This window comes from Chanos chanos, chromosome 4 (genome assembly GCF_902362185.1).
Source record: "Chanos chanos chromosome 4, fChaCha1.1, whole genome shotgun sequence".
In the NCBI taxonomy this organism is placed as follows: domain Eukaryota; kingdom Metazoa; phylum Chordata; class Actinopteri; order Gonorynchiformes; family Chanidae; genus Chanos; species Chanos chanos.
In genome coordinates this window covers 39,481,847-39,501,413 of record NC_044498.1, presented here as the reverse complement: position 1 = coordinate 39,501,413, position 19,567 = coordinate 39,481,847, and the positions used below count along the sequence as shown (strand labels likewise).

The 19,567-nt window shown below is 42.2% G+C and overlaps 1 protein-coding gene across 2 annotated transcripts in view; it reads right to left on the bottom strand.

Annotated features, from left to right (window-relative positions):
- The window catches only part of LOC115809771 (echinoderm microtubule-associated protein-like 6), a 45,022-nt gene that overhangs the window by 10,492 nt on the left and 14,963 nt on the right, over nt 1-19,567 (bottom strand). The window contains exons 7-29 of one of the 2 annotated variants that reach the window (XM_030771581.1): nt 17,052-17,253; nt 15,994-16,131; nt 14,221-14,477; nt 13,620-13,832; nt 13,367-13,534; nt 12,853-12,959; nt 11,156-11,274; nt 9,729-9,915; nt 9,439-9,544; nt 8,992-9,085; nt 8,722-8,822; nt 8,177-8,379; nt 7,920-8,031; nt 7,306-7,433; nt 5,741-5,882; nt 5,393-5,545; nt 4,972-5,103; nt 4,486-4,574; nt 4,106-4,282; nt 3,774-3,975; nt 3,401-3,527; nt 1,950-1,964; nt 663-671 (exon numbers count right to left, since the gene is read on the bottom strand). In XM_030771581.1, the coding sequence (XP_030627441.1) occupies nt 663-671; nt 1,950-1,964; nt 3,401-3,527; nt 3,774-3,975; nt 4,106-4,282; nt 4,486-4,574; nt 4,972-5,103; nt 5,393-5,545; nt 5,741-5,882; nt 7,306-7,433; nt 7,920-8,031; nt 8,177-8,379; nt 8,722-8,822; nt 8,992-9,085; nt 9,439-9,544; nt 9,729-9,915; nt 11,156-11,274; nt 12,853-12,959; nt 13,367-13,534; nt 13,620-13,832; nt 14,221-14,477; nt 15,994-16,131; nt 17,052-17,253 (3,181 nt within the window). The remainder of the gene's footprint in view (nt 1-662; nt 672-1,949; nt 1,965-3,400; nt 3,528-3,773; nt 3,976-4,105; nt 4,283-4,485; nt 4,575-4,971; nt 5,104-5,392; nt 5,546-5,740; nt 5,883-7,305; nt 7,434-7,919; nt 8,032-8,176; nt 8,380-8,721; nt 8,823-8,991; nt 9,086-9,438; nt 9,545-9,728; nt 9,916-11,155; nt 11,275-12,852; nt 12,960-13,366; nt 13,535-13,619; nt 13,833-14,220; nt 14,478-15,993; nt 16,132-17,051; nt 17,254-19,567) is intronic. The other variant, XM_030771580.1, reaches the window with a different exon arrangement.

Below are 19,567 nucleotides of genomic sequence, written 5' to 3'. Positions count from 1 at the left end.
TATACAGCCTTATTGTAAATCATCAACGAGGTTATGGCTATTAAATGGATGAGGAATATCTCCCATCAGGATAGCATTTTACCAGCTGTGAGCTCTGATTTTTTTCAGCATCTATTGTCTCCTGTTCCGAGCTGCAGTAGACACTCTGTGCCAGAGATCCTAATCCATCAGCCTTTAATGGGGGTACTGCACATGATTCAGTTTGGAACAGAGTTCAGACAGGAAATCCAATAAGGGTTAGGCAAGTGTCTCCTTTCAAAACAGTCTAATTAGCATTGTTGTGACAGCTAAAAATATCATGATAACAACCACTGGCATCATGGTTATGATCATGAATACTGATAAGATGAACGGTATCTATTAACAGGTTTTTTTGAAACGAGGAAGAAACTGAACAGTCCTTCAGGAAAATATCTGAAACAGAATGTTCCACGCGCCAGACTGAAACAGGACATGAAAGGATGACAACATCCGTTCAGCCCATTGTATTTTTTTTTTCTTTTTTTTTTTGTTTACATCCATTTGGATGCAAATATGAGTGAAGTAATGAGCGAGTCAGATGAGCCTGTTATGAGTCATCAGGGACACGACAAAAGACACAAGAACGGAGACAATCAAACCTGGAGGCACAGCCAAAACACACATCAAAAGTCTCACTTTACCTGGATCCCCTTGAGCGCAGCAGACAAAGCCAAGGGAGAGATTTAGTGGAATGTGGTTACCCTGTGGAAGGGCCTTTGAGTCTAAAGAGCTCATGCACAAGCAATCTAAAGAGCTAGAGTGGGCTGTTCATTCACTGCCTGGCTCAGCAAACCAACCATGCTCCTGCCTTTCAGCATGCTCAGTGAGACAGAGCTCAGAACGAGACAGAAAGAGAAAGGCAGAGAGAAAAAGAGAGAGAGGGAGAGAGAGAGAGACAGAGAGAGAGAGAGAGAGAGGGAGAGAGAGAGAGAGAGGAAGAGTGCTGGAGGGACAGTGCACCAGTCTACAGATTGATAATGGGGATCATACCCTGGCGTCCCTGTGCAAAGTGTGCACTATTGCTCCTATGAGGAGGGGGGAGGGAGAGGGGGCCAAGGCAACAGGGAGAAAAACACGCGTCAGTCGCCTCCTCAACAACAACAGACATTTTGGGAAAAGAAAAGTCATGTGAGGGTTATGGTCCTGAGGATGTGTGTGTGTGTGACAGAGAGAGAGAGAGAGAGAGAGAGAGAGAGAGACAGAGAGACAGAGAGAGAGAGAGAGAGTTCTTAGGATAGAATTGAGGGATGGAATTTTGTTGACAGAATGTTTATGATCCGCATTCTAGTGCCATTTGAGCATCACAGAATTTTTGCATGAGTTCGTATTCTGTTTAATTCTGTTTAATTAGAATTTGATGTGAGCAAAAGTACACTGTGGGGTTGCCACAATATGTAATGTAGAGATGACTGATGGGGAAAAATCATGGATGTTACAAGACAAGAGGAGGGATGAAGCACAGGCTTTAGATCAAGGGGATCTGTTGGCTTATTTGTAAGATTATAAACCCTTCTAGTTTACAACAAAACAATGTTTCTCTGTACAATATCCAACACAAAACACAAAATCAAAAACCTGCATTAGTATTCAAACTTATCTGACATAATTCTTTAAAAAAAAATGCAGTCTCAATCGACTATCACTATAAAAATAACCTACTTTAAGTAAACTGAAAAAGAAATTGTGAATGATTCTAAAATTATGCCTTAAATGTCAAGTAAGCGGAAAAAAAGTCCAATCAATGTGCATCAACCCGCACATCCAGCTTGTACTAGTTTGTCTCTATATTAAAGTCTCCTAGCTAAACTTGTAACATGACCGCCTCATAATAGCTGTAATCTTCACAATACAGAAGCTGAACAAAGATCTTCCTTTACAAAAAAAAAACAAACTCTCAACAGGAAAGAAGGTAAGCAGGAGATACTTACTTGACAATGCCCTGCCTCCAAAGGAATGCAAGGTAAAATACAACAGAGATATTAAGAGCTTCTGCAGTGCTCCAGTGCATTTTAGGAGAATGAAATTATGGACCACTGAGAATAAAATGATACAATATCATGACACATCACAATATGGGGTCTGTGACAGGAGCAAACCTTTGTATGTTACAAAAGCAGATTTCTTTCACTGAAGACAGTTACCTAACTGAGCAGCCATGCATGAGTATTAATGTGTTTTCACCCTCACTTTTGTATGACAGACATACTGCGATGGTGTAACTACATTAAGTGCAAAAATAATCCATCCCCTTTCACCAAGGTCACACCATGTCAAACATGCATTCAACCAAAAGAGTACATAGCAACACAGTAACAAAATAAACAGAAAAATGGAACACACACCAGACGACTCTAACAGAGATGATATGTGATATGAACGGAACAGTGCACAGTATCATAGCAACGGAGACTCCACCCATGGTACATGCAAAACACAGTAAAGAGGGGAAAGCTTATCAAAAGAAAACCAGTGTACTCGACCGAGCCTCCACAGAGTTATATTTGAGTAGCTGTCTTGCAGCAAATGCATGGTACCATGTCAAAACAGTTTATGATATGCAAGAGTGAAAATGTTCAACTGGGCAGACACTCATATTCATAATAGAGATAAAACTGTATGTGAAGCTTAAGACTTGATTACATGATTTACAGAGCCATTTTTACAGAGTTTTAAAAATGAGAGGGAACAAAGTTTATCCACTGAAGGCATTAGGAAATCTAAAAACTAGACCCATTAACATATCCTACAACACTAAACCTGTTAAAACAAGCTTTGTTGACAGTCTAAGACTTCCTTAAACTGTCCACAAAGCTTGGTTTATGAAATGACTGTGACTGAAAAAAGTTTCAAAAGTACCAGTTACAAAGTACTATAGCACAAAATGCTACAACACAGAAAATATTACATCAGTAAACCTAGTAACCAGAATCAGAGGCTTGAAAAGCTATCACGGCAGAAGATGACAGTTGGATTCTGTACCAGTAGAGGGCAGTATAAGCACACTAGACACAACAACAGTCCCTGCAATTATGGTCCAGCTTAGTTATAACACCTGAGCTCTTAAATGGAAGAACCACATGAGTGCAATTTAGCAATTTCCTCTAAAATAAAATAAAAAAAGAGGGCTATAGTGAGTACAGTTCTTGACTGGTTCTCTTCTAATTTTCAGAGCAGCTCTTCAAATGAGGAGCACAGAGCTGCTCACAAGACAAAACATTAACAAAGACTGACTTTTTCCAAAACCTCTTTATCTCAGTTGTTTACCTGCACTTAATTGTCTCTGATACTTCAGCCCAGACAAAACTGACTGGAAACTGCGTATATTACTACTGACCAGAGAGAGGGGATGGTGGAATGGAACAGGGACATTGGGGTGTACCTCTCTTCTGCTGACGCCTCTTTCTGCTGCTGGTGGGGTTTGGTGCCAGACATTTCCCGGATGCTCAAAGCGTAGATCTTAGTCGTGTAGTCAATGCTTTTCTCTCTGGCAACATCACTGTCATACCCTGTACAGACATTAAATTGCAGCCAGTCACAGTAATGACCAATGAAAACTCTTTCAGCCACGAATGTCATCTCTTCAGCGTGAAGATAACTATGAATGCTATGTTTGTTTCTATTTCATTCTCAGAGAAAAGAGCTCTCCTAACAATGTTATGTAATAATTTATCTATCTGTTCCATATTTATGTAAGAGCCACATGAACACCATGCAGATGTCTCCTCCTTGAAGAATGAAGAGCAGAATATTACCCCCGTCTTCCTCTGTGTCCTCCTCAGACTCCTCACTATCAACTGGACGGCTCTCTCTGCTCCCATCAGTATCCAGCACCCAGATCATTAGTGCAGTGTCGGCCCCGCCCACAGTCAGTAACGTGACATCATCCTGTGCCCAACGCACATTAGTCACATGGGCACTGTGGCCCATGTACCGTTTAAACCTGGCATATTGACCCTGCACACAGGAGAGAGCTGAGCTTTAACTTTTCTTTTTTTGTTTGTTTGTTTGTTTTCAAAGACTTTGGTGAGCAGTGGTCATGCTGAACAGGATTATCTGATTTAAAATGAACCACTCAAACTCTCACCCTAGCTGGATAACTGAAGAGTTTAAGGAAACCAAAGTCATCTCCAGTTGCTAGCAGCTTTCTGTCTTTGGTGAGGGAAGAGGCGTTAACGTCAGTGATGTCACTGTGAGTGGGCCAGATGCCCTCACAGGTCGGACCCAGTACACAAGTCCAAGTGGCCCATTCAATCTTCTCAATCTTATAGATGCACAACACCCACACACACACACACAGAGACAGAGAGAAAGAGAGAGAGAGAGAAATCTGTCGTTATTTTCATACTAAAAACTTTAATTTAGAAGATTGATATTACTGCCTGGTGGGGGAAAAAAACTAATGAAAAACCGAAAATGAGTAAATCTCTTTATCTAGTAACAGTGTGTTTGATATGGCTCTTTTACCTCGGAATTGCGTATAATTTGTCTCTTCCCCCTTGGGGCCTCGAAGAATAATTGCTCTTTGGCACCAGAATTAACTTGCAGCAATTTACCTGTATAACAGCGATATTATAATGAATCACTTGCCCCTCCCCCTCATCATGAGAGCATTTCTGATTAATAACATTCTCTGTTTTAATTAGTTTGACAAAACCAGGTCAAATATGATGTATCATGGTGATATCTGGTGATATGAAGAAAACGACTGAAGAGTTAAGTTCATTGACGGTTAGTTCCAGTTCAAATACATGAGTGCTACTGTTTCATAGATCACAAGGATGGAAAAAGGAAGAAAAATGGTCGTGCCAAAGAGTCTAATGGTGAATGATTGAACAATCTGCACTAAACAGATGATGGTAATGTCCCAGAATAACTGTGCCAATTTGTCTGGAGAGATATCAGTCAGTCTGTGGCCATACAAAGACTCTGGACCCGATCTGTCATACTCACCACGAGTGTCCCAGTCTATGTGTGTGATGTAGCTGGAGGCTCCTTTACAGATTCCCACTCTTTTACTGGTCAGGACATTGTAAATATCCACAAAGTTATCATGAGAGGCTACAGCAAGGTATTTACCAGCATCTGATGAGAAACACATACCCACATACACCAAACACAACACAGAGAAAGAATTCAGCAAAAAAAACCACACAATCCGCTTCTCATTTTAGAGGTTTCTCCTCAGTTCAGAGTGCAAACGCGTTAATGCAACCCAGTGTCATCTCACTGCATAAATTACCATGGAAACAGTAAAATGGTGTCATAAATACAGCTCCTCCAGCTCCAAGGTCTTTTCAGTATGAAAACAGCTACTCAGTATGACATTCAACAATCAACAGGAATTCAACATCGTCATGCCAATGACTGTCACCTGGTGAAAATCTCACGTCGGAGATGACTTCTTTCCTGTGATGGAAAGACACCAAATCTTCCAGTGTGTCCGCATTCACCACCAGAAAACTTCCATCATTGAGGCCCACTGCTAAGGCTTTCCCATCAGGGGAGAAGGCACAGCATCTTCCACCTGATAAACACACATACGCACATGCATGCGGGTGCACATGGATGCACAACACACACATACACGCATACCCACAAACACACACACACACACACACACACACACACACAGAAAGATCAGATCCTGGGCCTGACAGACGGCAGGTCGTTGCGATTTAGCTGATTTAGGTAAGACTGGTGTTGAGACAGGACGCAGTACCTTTCTTAAGTTTGCGGACGGCCACCATGCGGTGGTTGGCAGAAAGCTCCCATATTCTCAGGGTTTTGTCATCGCTCACTGTGGCACAAACGGGGAGTAGAGGATGAGCAGCCAGCCCCCATACCTCCCCCTCCATATGACCCTGTAAGCACACATACAATCAGCAGCAATGTCCTCACAGTGCCCATTCACTGTCATGCGTTCACCTGTCTGTCATATTTCTGTCATGCTATCATTTAACAGTCATATTGACTCAAGCTTGTACTAGTTCTTTATGACCCTATTTATACACAGCAACAGGCAACTGTAGTGAACCTCGGATTCAAATACCCTTCTGGAGTCATTCCTTTCTGAATGACCGGACTCTGTCTCATTTAGCTTACTTGGCTCCCTCACCTTGTTTTCCTTTTTAGTGAGTTTATTATTTAAAATTCAAATGGGACTTTGTGTTGTAAGTCACTCTGGACAAAATCACCCACCAAATAACTAAATATGAATTTAAACATTAGCGAAAGCAAACAAATATTACATTAATGCATTGCAGCCTTCCTCAAAACTGCCATTTGTCCTGCTCATTGACACATTAACTTCACAAGGAAGGCAGAATATTCAAATATTTCATTCAGTCATTAAAATATTTCAAATACATATTTAACCTTGGTGTGGTGGATTTCCACCATGCCAACAAAACTTCTGAACTTACACGATAACTGTCAAGATAAAAATACGCCCTGCTTCCATCAAACAATACTGGGTTCAGGGAATTTATTGCACGAGATTTTCAACAAAAGCCGAGAGAGAGAGAGAGAAAGAGAGAGAGAGAGAGAGGGAGAGAGAGAGGGAGAGAGAGAGAGGGGGAGAGAGAGAAAGAGAGAGAGAGAGAGAGGGAGAGAGAGAGGGAGAGAGAGAGAGGGGGAGAGAGAGGGAGAGAGAGAGAGAGAGAGAGAGAGAGAGAAAGAGAGAGAGAGGGAGAAAGAGAGAGAGAGAGAGAGAGAGAGAGAGAGAGGGAGCACGGCAGTAGAGGCGGCAAGGTTGTTCACCATGGCTACAGAGCTGCTGTGCTTAGGGCTGAGAATCCCTGTGCACTCTGAGAGTGAAGCTGCTCCCACAGGAGCCAACTGCTTTATTCATGAGCCGTGGCCAAACACAGCAGTCAGATAAACAAAGACAGGGTTTCTAAAGCTAGACTTCAGGCCTGTGGGCTGTTCAAAATCAAATTACGCTTCAACTGATCGAATTTGAGATAATCAAATTTTAATAATTGTTATTGGCAGGTGAGTATCGTGTTAAGAAGGAAGGGGGAAAAAAGCTATTTCACGCTTTGTAAGAGTGTGATTCTAATTTAATTGCAAATTCTGAAGTATAGACAAATTTATAAGCATACATTTGGATTTACAACACGAACTGCAAATGACTCTGAATCTCTGACATATGTCTGAAGCTGTTTACGAATAAGACTTAAGAATGAAATGAAACCAGGGGAAATAGGGACATGAATGTCTTACTGTTGGTCTCTAATCATCACACACACACACACGAACACACACACACACACACACACACACCTGAACCAGCAGGGTCATTGGGCCAGTCTTGTCTATTTCAAGTATCTCTCCATTCTTTGTTCCCACCAGGATGTGTCCGTGTCCCAAAGCAATGGCACGAATAGAAGGGTTATCTTCCAGAAGCAGCCCTGCAGAGCAAAGAAAAAACACCCAAAACATTTATCATCCTCACACAGACTTCTCAGAGATGTTACCTCCTATTTCTGGTGGGAATTAGGATATTGGGAATTAATTGGACCATCTGCTCTAATGGGTTTTCTGAGGAAACCGTGGAGGTTTCATGTGCTTGGTGAGAAAAACCAACAGGGGGCAGCACTAAATCAGGTTGAGTCTTAACAGCAATGTTATAAATAACAGTTGCACTGACTTGTTAAATGTAACAAAGTTAAATACTGAAAAAGTTTCCACTCAAGCTAGTAAACTGCAATGGTCTTCAACCTGTACGATGCTATAGATACATTTGGTTAAGATGTCTCTCATATTAAAATATTCTTATTTATGTTTTCATACTGGAATATACCAGTTAGACCAAGAATCATAACTGTGTAAAAGAGTCATTACAGAGCCCTTAATGAAAGGCCTGCTGAGGACGGTTGTGGTAGTTAGCTCAGTACCTTTGGATCCTGGAGACAGACTGGCTCTCTTGATGGCGTAGGTTTTAAGACATCTCTCAAACATGTCATCCCAGAGCTCCACTACTCCGTCTTTTCCTCCTGTCACAAATCCCTGTAGGGCAGAGAGCCACCATTAAACACAAACACACACACACACACACACACACAGATTTCCCGATGGGTCACTCGACCCGACAGCAAACGTGCAACCTGAGAAATGAGGGGAAGTACTGCATCTCCAGAGAGCCTGCAGTCACCTTGTCTAAAGAGAACATGGCAAAAACAGGTCCGTCGTGTGCTTTGACAGTCTTCAGAAGCATGGGCTCTTTCCAAATGTACACATCTCCAGTGGCAGCACCAGAGAAAACCAGCTCTTCTGTTCGCCCGTAACAAACCGACATCATCGTCTCCGGCTTCCCCAAGTTTCCAAAACTCCCCCGCTTGAACGTAAGGCCACCACCTGAGAGAGTATCAGTGTAAAAATTAACTCTGAAAATGTTTCATTCATTACTAAAACAAATACACGTAGACAAACACACACACACACACACAGTCACATACAGAAAAAAATGACAATCTGATCAATACTAAAAGAAAACAGAAAGGTTTAATTACGGGATGAAATATTAATTCCTGGGCTTACGGTTTAGGTTAACGAGCTAGAGTCACCTCCTAATGAGCATTCTCATAAACAATGTAGCCGACAGCGGCGTTAAACAGAGCAGAGACACCTGTGCAGAACAAGGTGTACACCAGACAGACAGTAGGGAGCAGAGAGAGAAACAAAGAGGCCACTGTGTACCTGCATGCTGCCAGAACTTTATATGCTTCATGCCCACTGTCACAAGCTTGTCCATGAGTAAAGGATTGCATTTTACAACAAAGAGTTTGTCTTTATGTCCCCTAGACAGGGAGAAGGAGAGAGAGAGAGAGAGAGAGAGAGAGAGAGAGAGAGGGGGAGAGAGGGGGAGAGAAAGAGAGACAACATTTAATAATTACTGTCAGCCGAGCTGACTCAAACATAAACCACAGATTTATAGTTGTTGAGCTAAAGCCCTGAGCTTTTTATTACCTAGCAGTTGCCAGTTTTTCCCCTTTCTTCCAGTCCCAGACGATGATGGAGTGGTCGTCATCAATGCCAACCGAAACCAGGCACTTCCCATCCGCTGTAAAACGGAGAAAAATTGGCCTTTTTGTTCAAACACTGTTACAGACATGCATCAGTTTTCATTAAGATGAATGCAATGTTTATATGCAAAAATGAGTGCGTGATCACCTTTGTAATACTGTAATTTCAAAGAACACTTCTGTAAATCACGCTCATTTCCTTAGACTTCGATGACAAAAAAAAAAAAAAAAACTATAATGTTATAGGTGGGTTTCTAAATATAAAATCTAGGTACACAAGGGCCGAGTTAAATTCAACCTCACTTGTTCTGAATTTATGACCCTGTCTGATTGTAATGAACTCATTCTTTTTGTACTGGTCATGGGTGTCTAGGTGGCGGGATGGCCTTACCAGAGAAGTCAAGGGCACAGACTCCTCTCTGGTGATGGCCTTTCAACAGAGAGAGGCACTTCAGGGTTTGAATGTCCCACACGTGTACAGCTGGGTCCCTGCCAACCTGGACATTGTGACAAAAAAAGGATCACACAAGACATTCATTAATGTTGTAGACAACCTTGTTTTTTTTTTGTGTGTGTGTGTTTTTTTTTTTTCACACTGCTTCAAAGAAAAGACAACACAAGGCTATTTAGGAGTGGAGCTGCTCTCTCATGGTATTCCTTTATAATGAAGCTGGGCTGTACCTGGCCTGTGGCGACAAAGTCTTTGATTGGATGAACAGTTAGGCAGAGGATGTCATCATCATGTCCCAGATAAAAGCGTTGGGTGTGCTGTTGCCTGTTATAAACCACCCCCACAGCGGCCACATGGTATACCACCTCACCGGTCTGAGTGTAAAACAGGTTATTCCTGCAGTCATATCCCCTGTAACTGCAAATGCACATACACACACACACACAAACACACATGCGTGCGCACACACAACACGCATCGACACACACATGCACACGTCACATGTGCACATGCACACAAACACACACACACACACACACACACCCATGTGTACAAACAAACACATGCGTGCGCGCACACACACAGACACACACACACACACACAACCACGCACAACCACACACACACACACACACACACACACACACACACACACACACACACACACACACACACAAGGGTTACACAGAGGAGAGACACACAGACACAGGGCTCCAAGAGATGAAATTCTAATTAACATGTAAAACACACACACACACACAAACGCACAAACATACACACCACACCACACCACACACACACACACACACACACACACACATGCAAATGCGAGCACATAAATGAATTTTATTTTGTAAAAAGGCTGAAAAATTTACAAGAAAAATATGTTTTTCAAGATAAGTTGGCCCTTAAGATGAAGCATTAATCCAGCGTGGTGTAACATCTTATAAACAATTCAAATAAACAAGACGGAGCGCTCTTTATTTGCTCTCTGCTGGCCAATCTGTTTCAACTGCCCTTCATTAAACACATGCTGTGAGTGGAATTCTAATTGGGGAACGCAGTATGTGTGGAGTATTTTCCATTCTCCCAATACACGGACTGCAGACACTTTTATGATTTTCCTATGACTGTAGCTGAGAGTGGAGCACAGGGAATTTTAAGCCCATGTGAGGTGAAAATAAAACCTTTCAACAAAATAAGACATTTTACAGAACAAGAGATACAGGAACATGAAAGCTCCTCAAATTTTCTTTGGGGAGGTGAAAATAATTTCATTTAATCTAGTAACAGAACTTTGTAAAACACATAATTGATTAGTGAATCACTGTGGTATTACTAACATTTCCAGAAGCACAGTAGGCTTCAGAACCAAATTGAGCCAGTAAAATGGTTCAATGCTTTATGATCCCTCATGATTTGACAGTGGAAATGAAACTACCATTATGATTAACCATTACAAATGACCTACAGCCATCTACACAGAGTCCAGAGGACACAAGAGGACAAACTCTTCACATACGTTTATGGAGACACATTAAGTACATTATGCTGACGAGGTGGACACATTCCTCAGAGATATTAATTAGGGTATCACTCATTATGTGAAGTCACACAGACGTACTGTTACCAATGAGAATGCATGAAGACACATTACCCATGGACAAACTGCAGTCTGAGTCCCACGTCAGGGCCTCTTTGGCGTTTAAGAGACCCAATTAACTGTTTCTTCTCTCTGCTCTGCTGCTTAAGCTGAGGTAGATCCTCCTTATACACCTGAGACCCAGACAAACAAAGAGTTGAAACTTTAAAAAGCAAACCTGCTTCTTTGTTTTGACAAGGTTACATTTTTTTTTTCCGGGTAAATTACATTATTTAATAAGATGTGAATATTTCATGACCTCCACAGACAAATATTTCTACTGAGTTCATTGAGCTGAGCAGTGAACAAAACGAAGAAGAGCTTAATTGGCTCTGCATTATGTGAAATCCAATGACAACCTCAGTTAACTAAGTAGACAGAGCTGTCTAGATGGGGCAGACCCTTTGCTGAATAAATTCTCCTCACGATGTGCTCAGTTAACATTGAACACGGAGAGTTTCATTAACGTGACGATATTACGCTTGTCAAACAATGTTTTTCTCAACTTTCTTTCTATTTCCATTTCTTAATCAAAGCCGACCCATTCTGACAGCAATGAGCCACGCAGCGCGCACAGTTCGCAACACGCAACCAGGCGTGCAAATCCCCCGTGCGTCTCGGAAAGTGGAAAGTGTTACATGAGGACTGAGCCGAAGTGTTAGAAGAGTCTAGAGTGTTTAAAGTTTAAATGGGTGCCTCATTGATCAGTCATGAGGACGAAGCCGGGCTCATATCTGCTCAGAACACATGGCAGCATTCACGGCAGCACAGCAGCCGCGTTGTCACGGTGACAGATGCAGACACAGCTGCCGGTGAAGATAAAGTATGCGACGGATGCCATGGAAGAAAAAGAAAAAAAAAAAAAAAAACAGCAGGTGATGAAAAATGAAGTCTCTCTCCTTGTGCCAATCCCACACAGAATGTGTCAGAAAGACCGCAACATTTGACTATCTTATCTCTCTCTTTCACCACCTCTCTCAGCTGGCCTTTTCACAGACTTAAACCCGTAACACCAACAATCCAAATTCTATTCTTAACCCAACAATGAGAGCACATCATATGTTGTTTTTAAACAGTTTTTCTATTTTGCATAAATCAAAAAGCGCATTCATCCCTCTGGTCAATATCTCTGTGTCTTAATAAATGAGAGTAAATTTGTTATGGGTGGTCTACAATAAAGCAGCTTTCTCAGCTGACTGAATGAGCAAATTTAAATGTCAAGAATATCCAGCAGGAATGCTCCTTGGCTGTTCTTCTATTGGACAGTTTTGACTTCTGACTAAACTTACCTGGAAAATTAAAATTACCTGGTTTGTGGAATACTACCCGATGTACAGTCACGATATCCTAAAGCAGACACAGGTCTCCTTAAGAGCCACTTTGAATGCAAACTTTTGTTTCAAACACACCTGACTAATCTCATGAAGGTGACCATGAATCTTGGATGATCAGACTCCTGTGCATTAGATTAGACTATTCCTGTTCTAAAACCCCTTCAACTTGGACCTTTATGTAGCCGTGTCTCGAATGAGCTTCATTTACCACATGAAAAAAGATCTTCTAAAATGGGCAAAAGGCACAGAAATTGCTTTCTTCGTGTAACTTTAATAAATGGCAGTGAGCGTCACTCATAAATGTCATGATCCAATGTGAATGAAGCTTGCTGAAAAGCTTGAAGCCATTTTATGAATACCTAAGGAAACGTTGCTTACCTGGCGGTCATAGTTGATCTGGGTCTCCTGTTCAATATCAGAGTCCAGCTCTGGAACATCAGAAACATCTGAGTCTGACTCCTCACTGTTGGAGTCTACATATCCATCTGGACAGAAGAGGATCAGGTGACATTCTTTAGACATTTATGTCTAGACTACACTGATACGTAAGACATCCAAACTCTTACCCACAAGAAGACTTTCAGTGGGAGTCATTCAATATATGCCTCTGTGGCTTTACCACAGAGACATGTGGCAGACAAGAATGAGCCTTAATGACATAAAATTAATTACATAAAAAGCTTGGTCTGTATTAGAACAATACCATCAAAGTAGTTACCACTACTGTACCTCGTCACAAGACAAGGTTTAACCATCGTCCACTGATATTAAATGAGAATGAGAATGAGAATGAGCTAATGAGAATGCCTGTTTAAGCATCAGTACACCTGCAACCACACCCACATCACGAGGGCTCTCACACCAGTGTGTTCCCTAGTGGGTACACACATACCTTGGAGGAGGGGCTCAAGGACACCATTAATGACACCCTCTGGCAGGAACCTCCACTGGAATATCGAGTGATCCGCCCCTCCTGTCGTCAACACCCACTGGAGGTCATGTGACCAGTGCACATTGGTCACATGAGCAGAATGGCCAATGTATTTCTTGAATTTTGCTCCTGTGTGCACAAGCAGTATGTGCAAATTGTCAGGATTTGGAAAAGAACAATCAGTTTCATGATCGAAGTATTATGGAAAACTGACCTTTCTTCAGGCAAGGGAACCGGAATAATTTGACAAGGCCGAAGTCGTCGCCGGTAACCAGAACAGCACTGCTATAGTTAGCATCCACAGCATTAATGTCGTTGATGTTGCTGTACTTTGGCCAGATGCCACTCACCTCTGGGCCAATAACACAAGTCCAGGTTACCCAGTGGATCCCTTTGACCTCCTCTTTGGTGGTTAAGTGCTTTCCAGCTAAGGGAGAATAACAGTTTCAGAAACTGTCATATTAACATCTACTTTAAGGTTAGGAAAGACATGAACCCAAGGTAAAGCATTTCTCTAAGGACCTAAGACTAGAAATGGTTTAAGCGTTTAAAGACAGCCACTGAAGCAACAAAACAATAACACATTAAACATAAATTAATGTTTGGAATAATGTCTACCTCACTGTCTTGACAAAACAGGGATCAGTGTACAACACATTGTAAATTATATTGTAAACTGATTTTATAATTAGCACAAAGGGTTCAGAGTATAATGTGCGCAAATAAGACAAGTGTGAGTAATCTTCCAAACAGTTTGGTAGAATTTAGTGGCAGCTCTTGCCAACTCTTCTGAGACAGGGGATGCAGCGACTCACTTGGCATTCGATAGAAGAAGCGTTCGCCTGCTCCATCATTGGTCTGTAAAAACTTGCTGTCGATGGACCAGTCTAGGTGTGTGATGAAGCTGGAGGATCTGTTGCACTCTCCCACCTTTTTGTAGCGTTGTGCTACGGCGTAAATATCCACAAGTCCGTCATTAGAGCCCACGGCCAAATAGGCTCCATCAGGAGAAAATTTCATCTCATGGATCACCTCCTTCCTGTCTTTGATGTGTACCACCTCCGTCATGTCCCTGGGGTTTGCAAAAGTGGGAACCAAAGGAGGAGAGAGGAACAGGCAGTATTGCTTAATGCAAAACCGCAGACAGCCAGTAACTTGCCCCAAGGAAAAGAATACTAAATCAGTTCAGTTCAGAACAAAATAATTTCATTTATGAAGATCTTATTTTCAATTCTTTTTGATATGAGGCAGATTGACAGTGTGCCCTGGCCTAAGCCACCGAAACGAGCATGGGACAAAACCTCCAGGAGGCACCGAACAACAGCCACTAATGGACTGATACTGCTTCCCTGGAACACCTACTTAACGATCTCTGAACAGCGCCAGATGGAAACGGATCATTCATTCCTTTAATGATTCTCTTAGCTTGGCTGAAATATCATTTCCGTCCTTGTCAGCGTCAACTTCCGCGGTAATTCTCTGTTTGGTGGAGGGTGGAGGGGGAGGCTACCAAATTAAAGCAGTAGCATCTCATCAGGCTTGTTTGTTTCAGTGAAAAAGCAATTCCACCAGCTGACACTTGATAATGTCTTTCTGATGGATCCTTCCTCTACGTAATGACCAGTGTCACTGTTTGGAGAGATGGCTATTCTGTTTGTATTTTGATAAATGAATGTTTGAGGAAAAAATAAATACTATATCAGAGCCAGTGTGCAGGTGAGACTCCAACACCTCAAAAATTTTGTTAGATAAAATTAATATGCCCTATCAGCCAGGTTATAGCTTAAGTAATCCTACTTAAGAACACAAGAGGCACTATAACTAAGATGTCTTCTTTCAGTATCCATGTTATTATGAGGCATCTGCTTATGAACTAATGTGAATCTTACACTTTAGAATGATCTTAGAAGAGTTGGTAAAATTTTTGTGGCGAAGGGTCACTTACACATAGATTTTATAAAGCTATTTTGTAAAATTGGTTGCTTTCCGAAGGATCTACCTAATTGTCAAAAACAAACAAACCAACCAACAAGCGAAAACAACCTGACACTAATCCCTATGAAGAGTAAAGACCTCTGGGAAAATCCCCCGCGACACAGCACTGGAATCCAAACATGAAATCGAATAATTCATAACCCCACTCTAAGAAGTAAGCTCCATTCATTCTTTATGGGGATGGAGTAAACACCAGACGCTCACTTCAAAGTACATTGAGGGGATTAGCCACTTCTAAAGGTATTGATTAACAGCACTTTGGTCAAATTTACAATGACATAAGGGAAATGGAGGCCCACGAACTGGCTTCCTGGGTGAAGTAAATTAAACCAAGCTTTCAATCAGAGTTAAAACACAATTCTCTGAAGTGCTGCTAATATCATAAAGAACTCAACACACAGTATGGCCCAATAGTGAAAGCACTTCCTATTTCTGCCTAAGCAAAGATATGTGAATAGCTACGGCATATTCCTTGTCCACTAATGCTTACATAACCAGCAAGGAGCATTAAAATGTTTCAGAAGGGAAACATAGTGGTATAATACAGAGCACAAAAGGCAGGAGAGATAGATGCTAGCAGAGCTGCTGGCTACCTGACGCGAAGCACAGTAAAGGAGCCATCCTTCATGCCCAGGGCTAGCTGGGAGCCGTCACTGCTAAAAGCCACGCTGCGAACTGCCTCTTCCATGTTACAGCGCGCAATCAGAGCATGGTCTGCCAGGCTCCACAACCTGAGCATAATGAGAAAGAAAGGAGAAAATTCACTCCAATATCGTAATCAATCCTACACCACTGAGAGAAATGGCTGGAAAAAAAAACATCTAAGTTGCAGGTGTGTCTACCATTTTAAAGGTACATCACAAGGCCTTTGACATAATGCTAAATGAGACGCTCAGAGTTACACTGTCTGGTATCTTTTGGAATGTTCCGCTGTCGAAAAAATAACCAATGTAAAATACTCTTAAAGGTAATTTATTAACTGAACCAAAGGTTTTTTTTTTTGAAGGGTGTTCAGCTGTGCATCATTTTGACAGAACCATTCAACAAATGTTGAAGAAACAAACATGCAGTCGGATTTATTCCATTCCCACTTGATGAGTCACTGCATGAGTCGAGTAATATCAGGCGGTCCCTGTGGCATCAGGCCTGGCCTGCTGTTGCTTTGACAGATGTGGCTGTCACCCAGTGCCCCACACATCTCTATAGCAAGGCTGACTGGAGGCTGAGCCTGGCTCACCGTGAAATCGTGCCGAGGCAGAAACTGGCTGCGTATACACCGCATGGTGGAGGAGTGCCATTATCAGTGACCCTGTCATAGGCTTTAACTGGCATATTGGCTCATTACTACAGTACCATTGTGCATGTCAGCTGCTGCTTTGATTGGGAATCTGCTTTTGGCCCAAATACTGCAGGGAGTGTTTGGAGCAACGGTTCATTAAGAAAGTGGAGAGAGAGAGAGAGAAGCAGAGAGAGAGAGAGAGAGAGAGAATGTGTGTGTGTGTGTGTGTGTGTGTCTGTGTCTGTGTGTGTGTGTGTGAGAGAGAGAGAGAGAGAGAGAGAGAGAGAGAATGTATGTGTATGTGCATGTATATGTGAGAAAAAGGGAAGGAGAGAGACAGAGAGAGAGAGAAAGACAGAGAGAGCCACTGACCGGACAGAGCGGTCGTCACTGCCGGTCACTGCGAGCGGTTTCTTGGGGTGGACATGCAAAGCCCAGAGCTCGCCCTCAGAGTGGCCCTGCATGATCAGCAGCGGCTTGTCCCTGTCACGCACCATCACTTCAAAGATCTCACTGTCCTGAGTCCCTGCCAGGATGCGGTCTGCTTTCCAACACACACTGCGGATAGATAGTCCTGAAAGGACAGAGAGAGAGAGTGAGAGAGAGAGAGAGAGAGAGAGAGAGAGAGGGAGAGAGAGAGAGAGAGAGAGAGAGAGAGAGAGAGAGATTGTAAGAAAAAGAGCACAAGGATATTGTACTTACTGTTGTTAAGTATAGTTAATTATAGTTATCAAAGACGAGGACGAGTTTGAGAAAATGTTCAGAATGCTGTTGTTTGAGTAAATATAAAAGCACAGGTCTCCAAAGTTGGTGCACATGCTACTTCACCATGACATCAAGACTTAATAAGTCATTTTGTCTGGCACCTCCCTGGAATCACACCTGCTCATCAACTTTAAATGAAAAGTGTCATCCAATCTAATTCATCATTGCATTCCACCACATTGCAAGCCACTTTCAATTTGCCAAAGCAAATTGCTATAGGAGTGTCTGTGACAGAGATAGGACAGTTTTCATTTAGGGCAAATACAGAGAGAACAGACACACATGAGCAGAGAAGACGTGCCACCCACATGCAGTAAAGAAACTCGCACAAAGTAAAGTGACAATGTCCTTTCCATGGGCACTGCAATGACTTCTGTCTGTGACCAGCTGGGAGTCCTCAGAGAGGATTTCATTACATTCTTCCCACACACCAGTTATCTCAAAGACTGCTATTTTAACACAATACATCACACCTGCCAAACAATAACATCACTGTCAATGCAGAAAATACTCCTCTGATGATAGGGCACCCGCTGAAGTGTTTTATCACATACTCTGTGTACAAATAACCCAAATAAGCACCTGGCAACTGAACAACCTCATGTGACGCATCTCACCGTGTACAAACACTACGAGGGCTTCAAACCTAGTTACCTCAGGTAGGCAAACATTTGAGATCACTCAAATATGTAAATTTCTTCGCAAACAGCCCCAACAGAATCACTGGGCTATCACAAAAGTCTCTACAGCTTGGTCAACTTAGGCTGCTATGGTAACCAAATGGTGCATATAGTCACCAAGAGTTGACCAGGTCCCTCCAAACAGAGGAATTAAATGAAAGAAAACATCACCACATGAACCTATCTAAAAACAAAATGAACAGTTAATCACAACTGTGACACATCTTTCTGAAAGGCTGGCAGAGCAGCAGGTGTGTAGGTGGCAGTGGAATCTAAACCCTTCACAGGGGCTATACTGAAACCATCAATTTCTGTGAAACCACAGAGTAACTCAGACTTGACGACAACACTCATACATATGTTAAATGTTGTCACACAGCACTCACGTTCATTGTCAACCATAATATATACTTATAAAATATACTTAGTTACATGGTAGCATTTGTCTCCTATCACAATAACCCTGGTGACCCAGGCTTGACTGATAGGTGCTATCAAAAAGGGATTGATCAGAGGGCAACACATCAGCAGAGCCTGCTGGGCTCTAAATGACACTGAGAAAGGCCAGGGATTTAATTAATCCTGCACTCTATTTAAAAGGTCAGGCATTAGCATTCATCTGCTTGCCGCCTTTACTTATCTCATCTTTGATGTGCATTTACTGAGCGTCTTAGAATATCACAATCCTCCACAGAGACATCAGTGGTAATATATATATCGTGAAATGCACAAACTGGTCCTAGACCAGAAATGATATATATATATATATATATATATATCATTTCTGGTCTAGGACCAGTTTGTGCATTTCACGATCCTAATGAATAGGATGACATGCATTGATGGCAGCTGATCTTGGATCAATAGTCTTACTCTGAGATGCCTTGTGTATAAGGGCACAGGATTAATGTTCTGAAAGAAGCTCTGAGCTCTGTGTCTGTGAAATATGTTGAGCTAGATGACAACCTGTTTGTCTCCAGAAAATGTACTGCAGCCTATTTTTCTCCATCTGACAGCAGACAGAGGAAGGTCTGAGGAAAAGTGAGGATGAAGAAATAAAGCAGCTCTGTCTCCTTCATTCTGCTCACTCAGAGCACACCTGTCACTCTCTCTCTTCAAAGTCTCGTCACTAGACGTGTGTTGACGTTACACAGATCCATTAGGAGTAGGAGAGCATAATTAACTATAATCCCATTCCAAAGCGAGGATGTATAGAGCTCTCCACTGATGAGTAACACCTGCAAACACTCCTCAGTGCCTAAGCCCATCATGTGCAGACACACCCAAATCAGAGTCTCGCCCTGTTCCCATCCCTCCAGTGCCACTCCATGCTCCCATCACTTCAAGTATTATCCTGGCCTCACTTAATCACTGTCTGTCTGTAAGACTCAGCCCTCACTGGGTGGGCACTCCACATGAACCCTATTACACAAAGCTTTATTT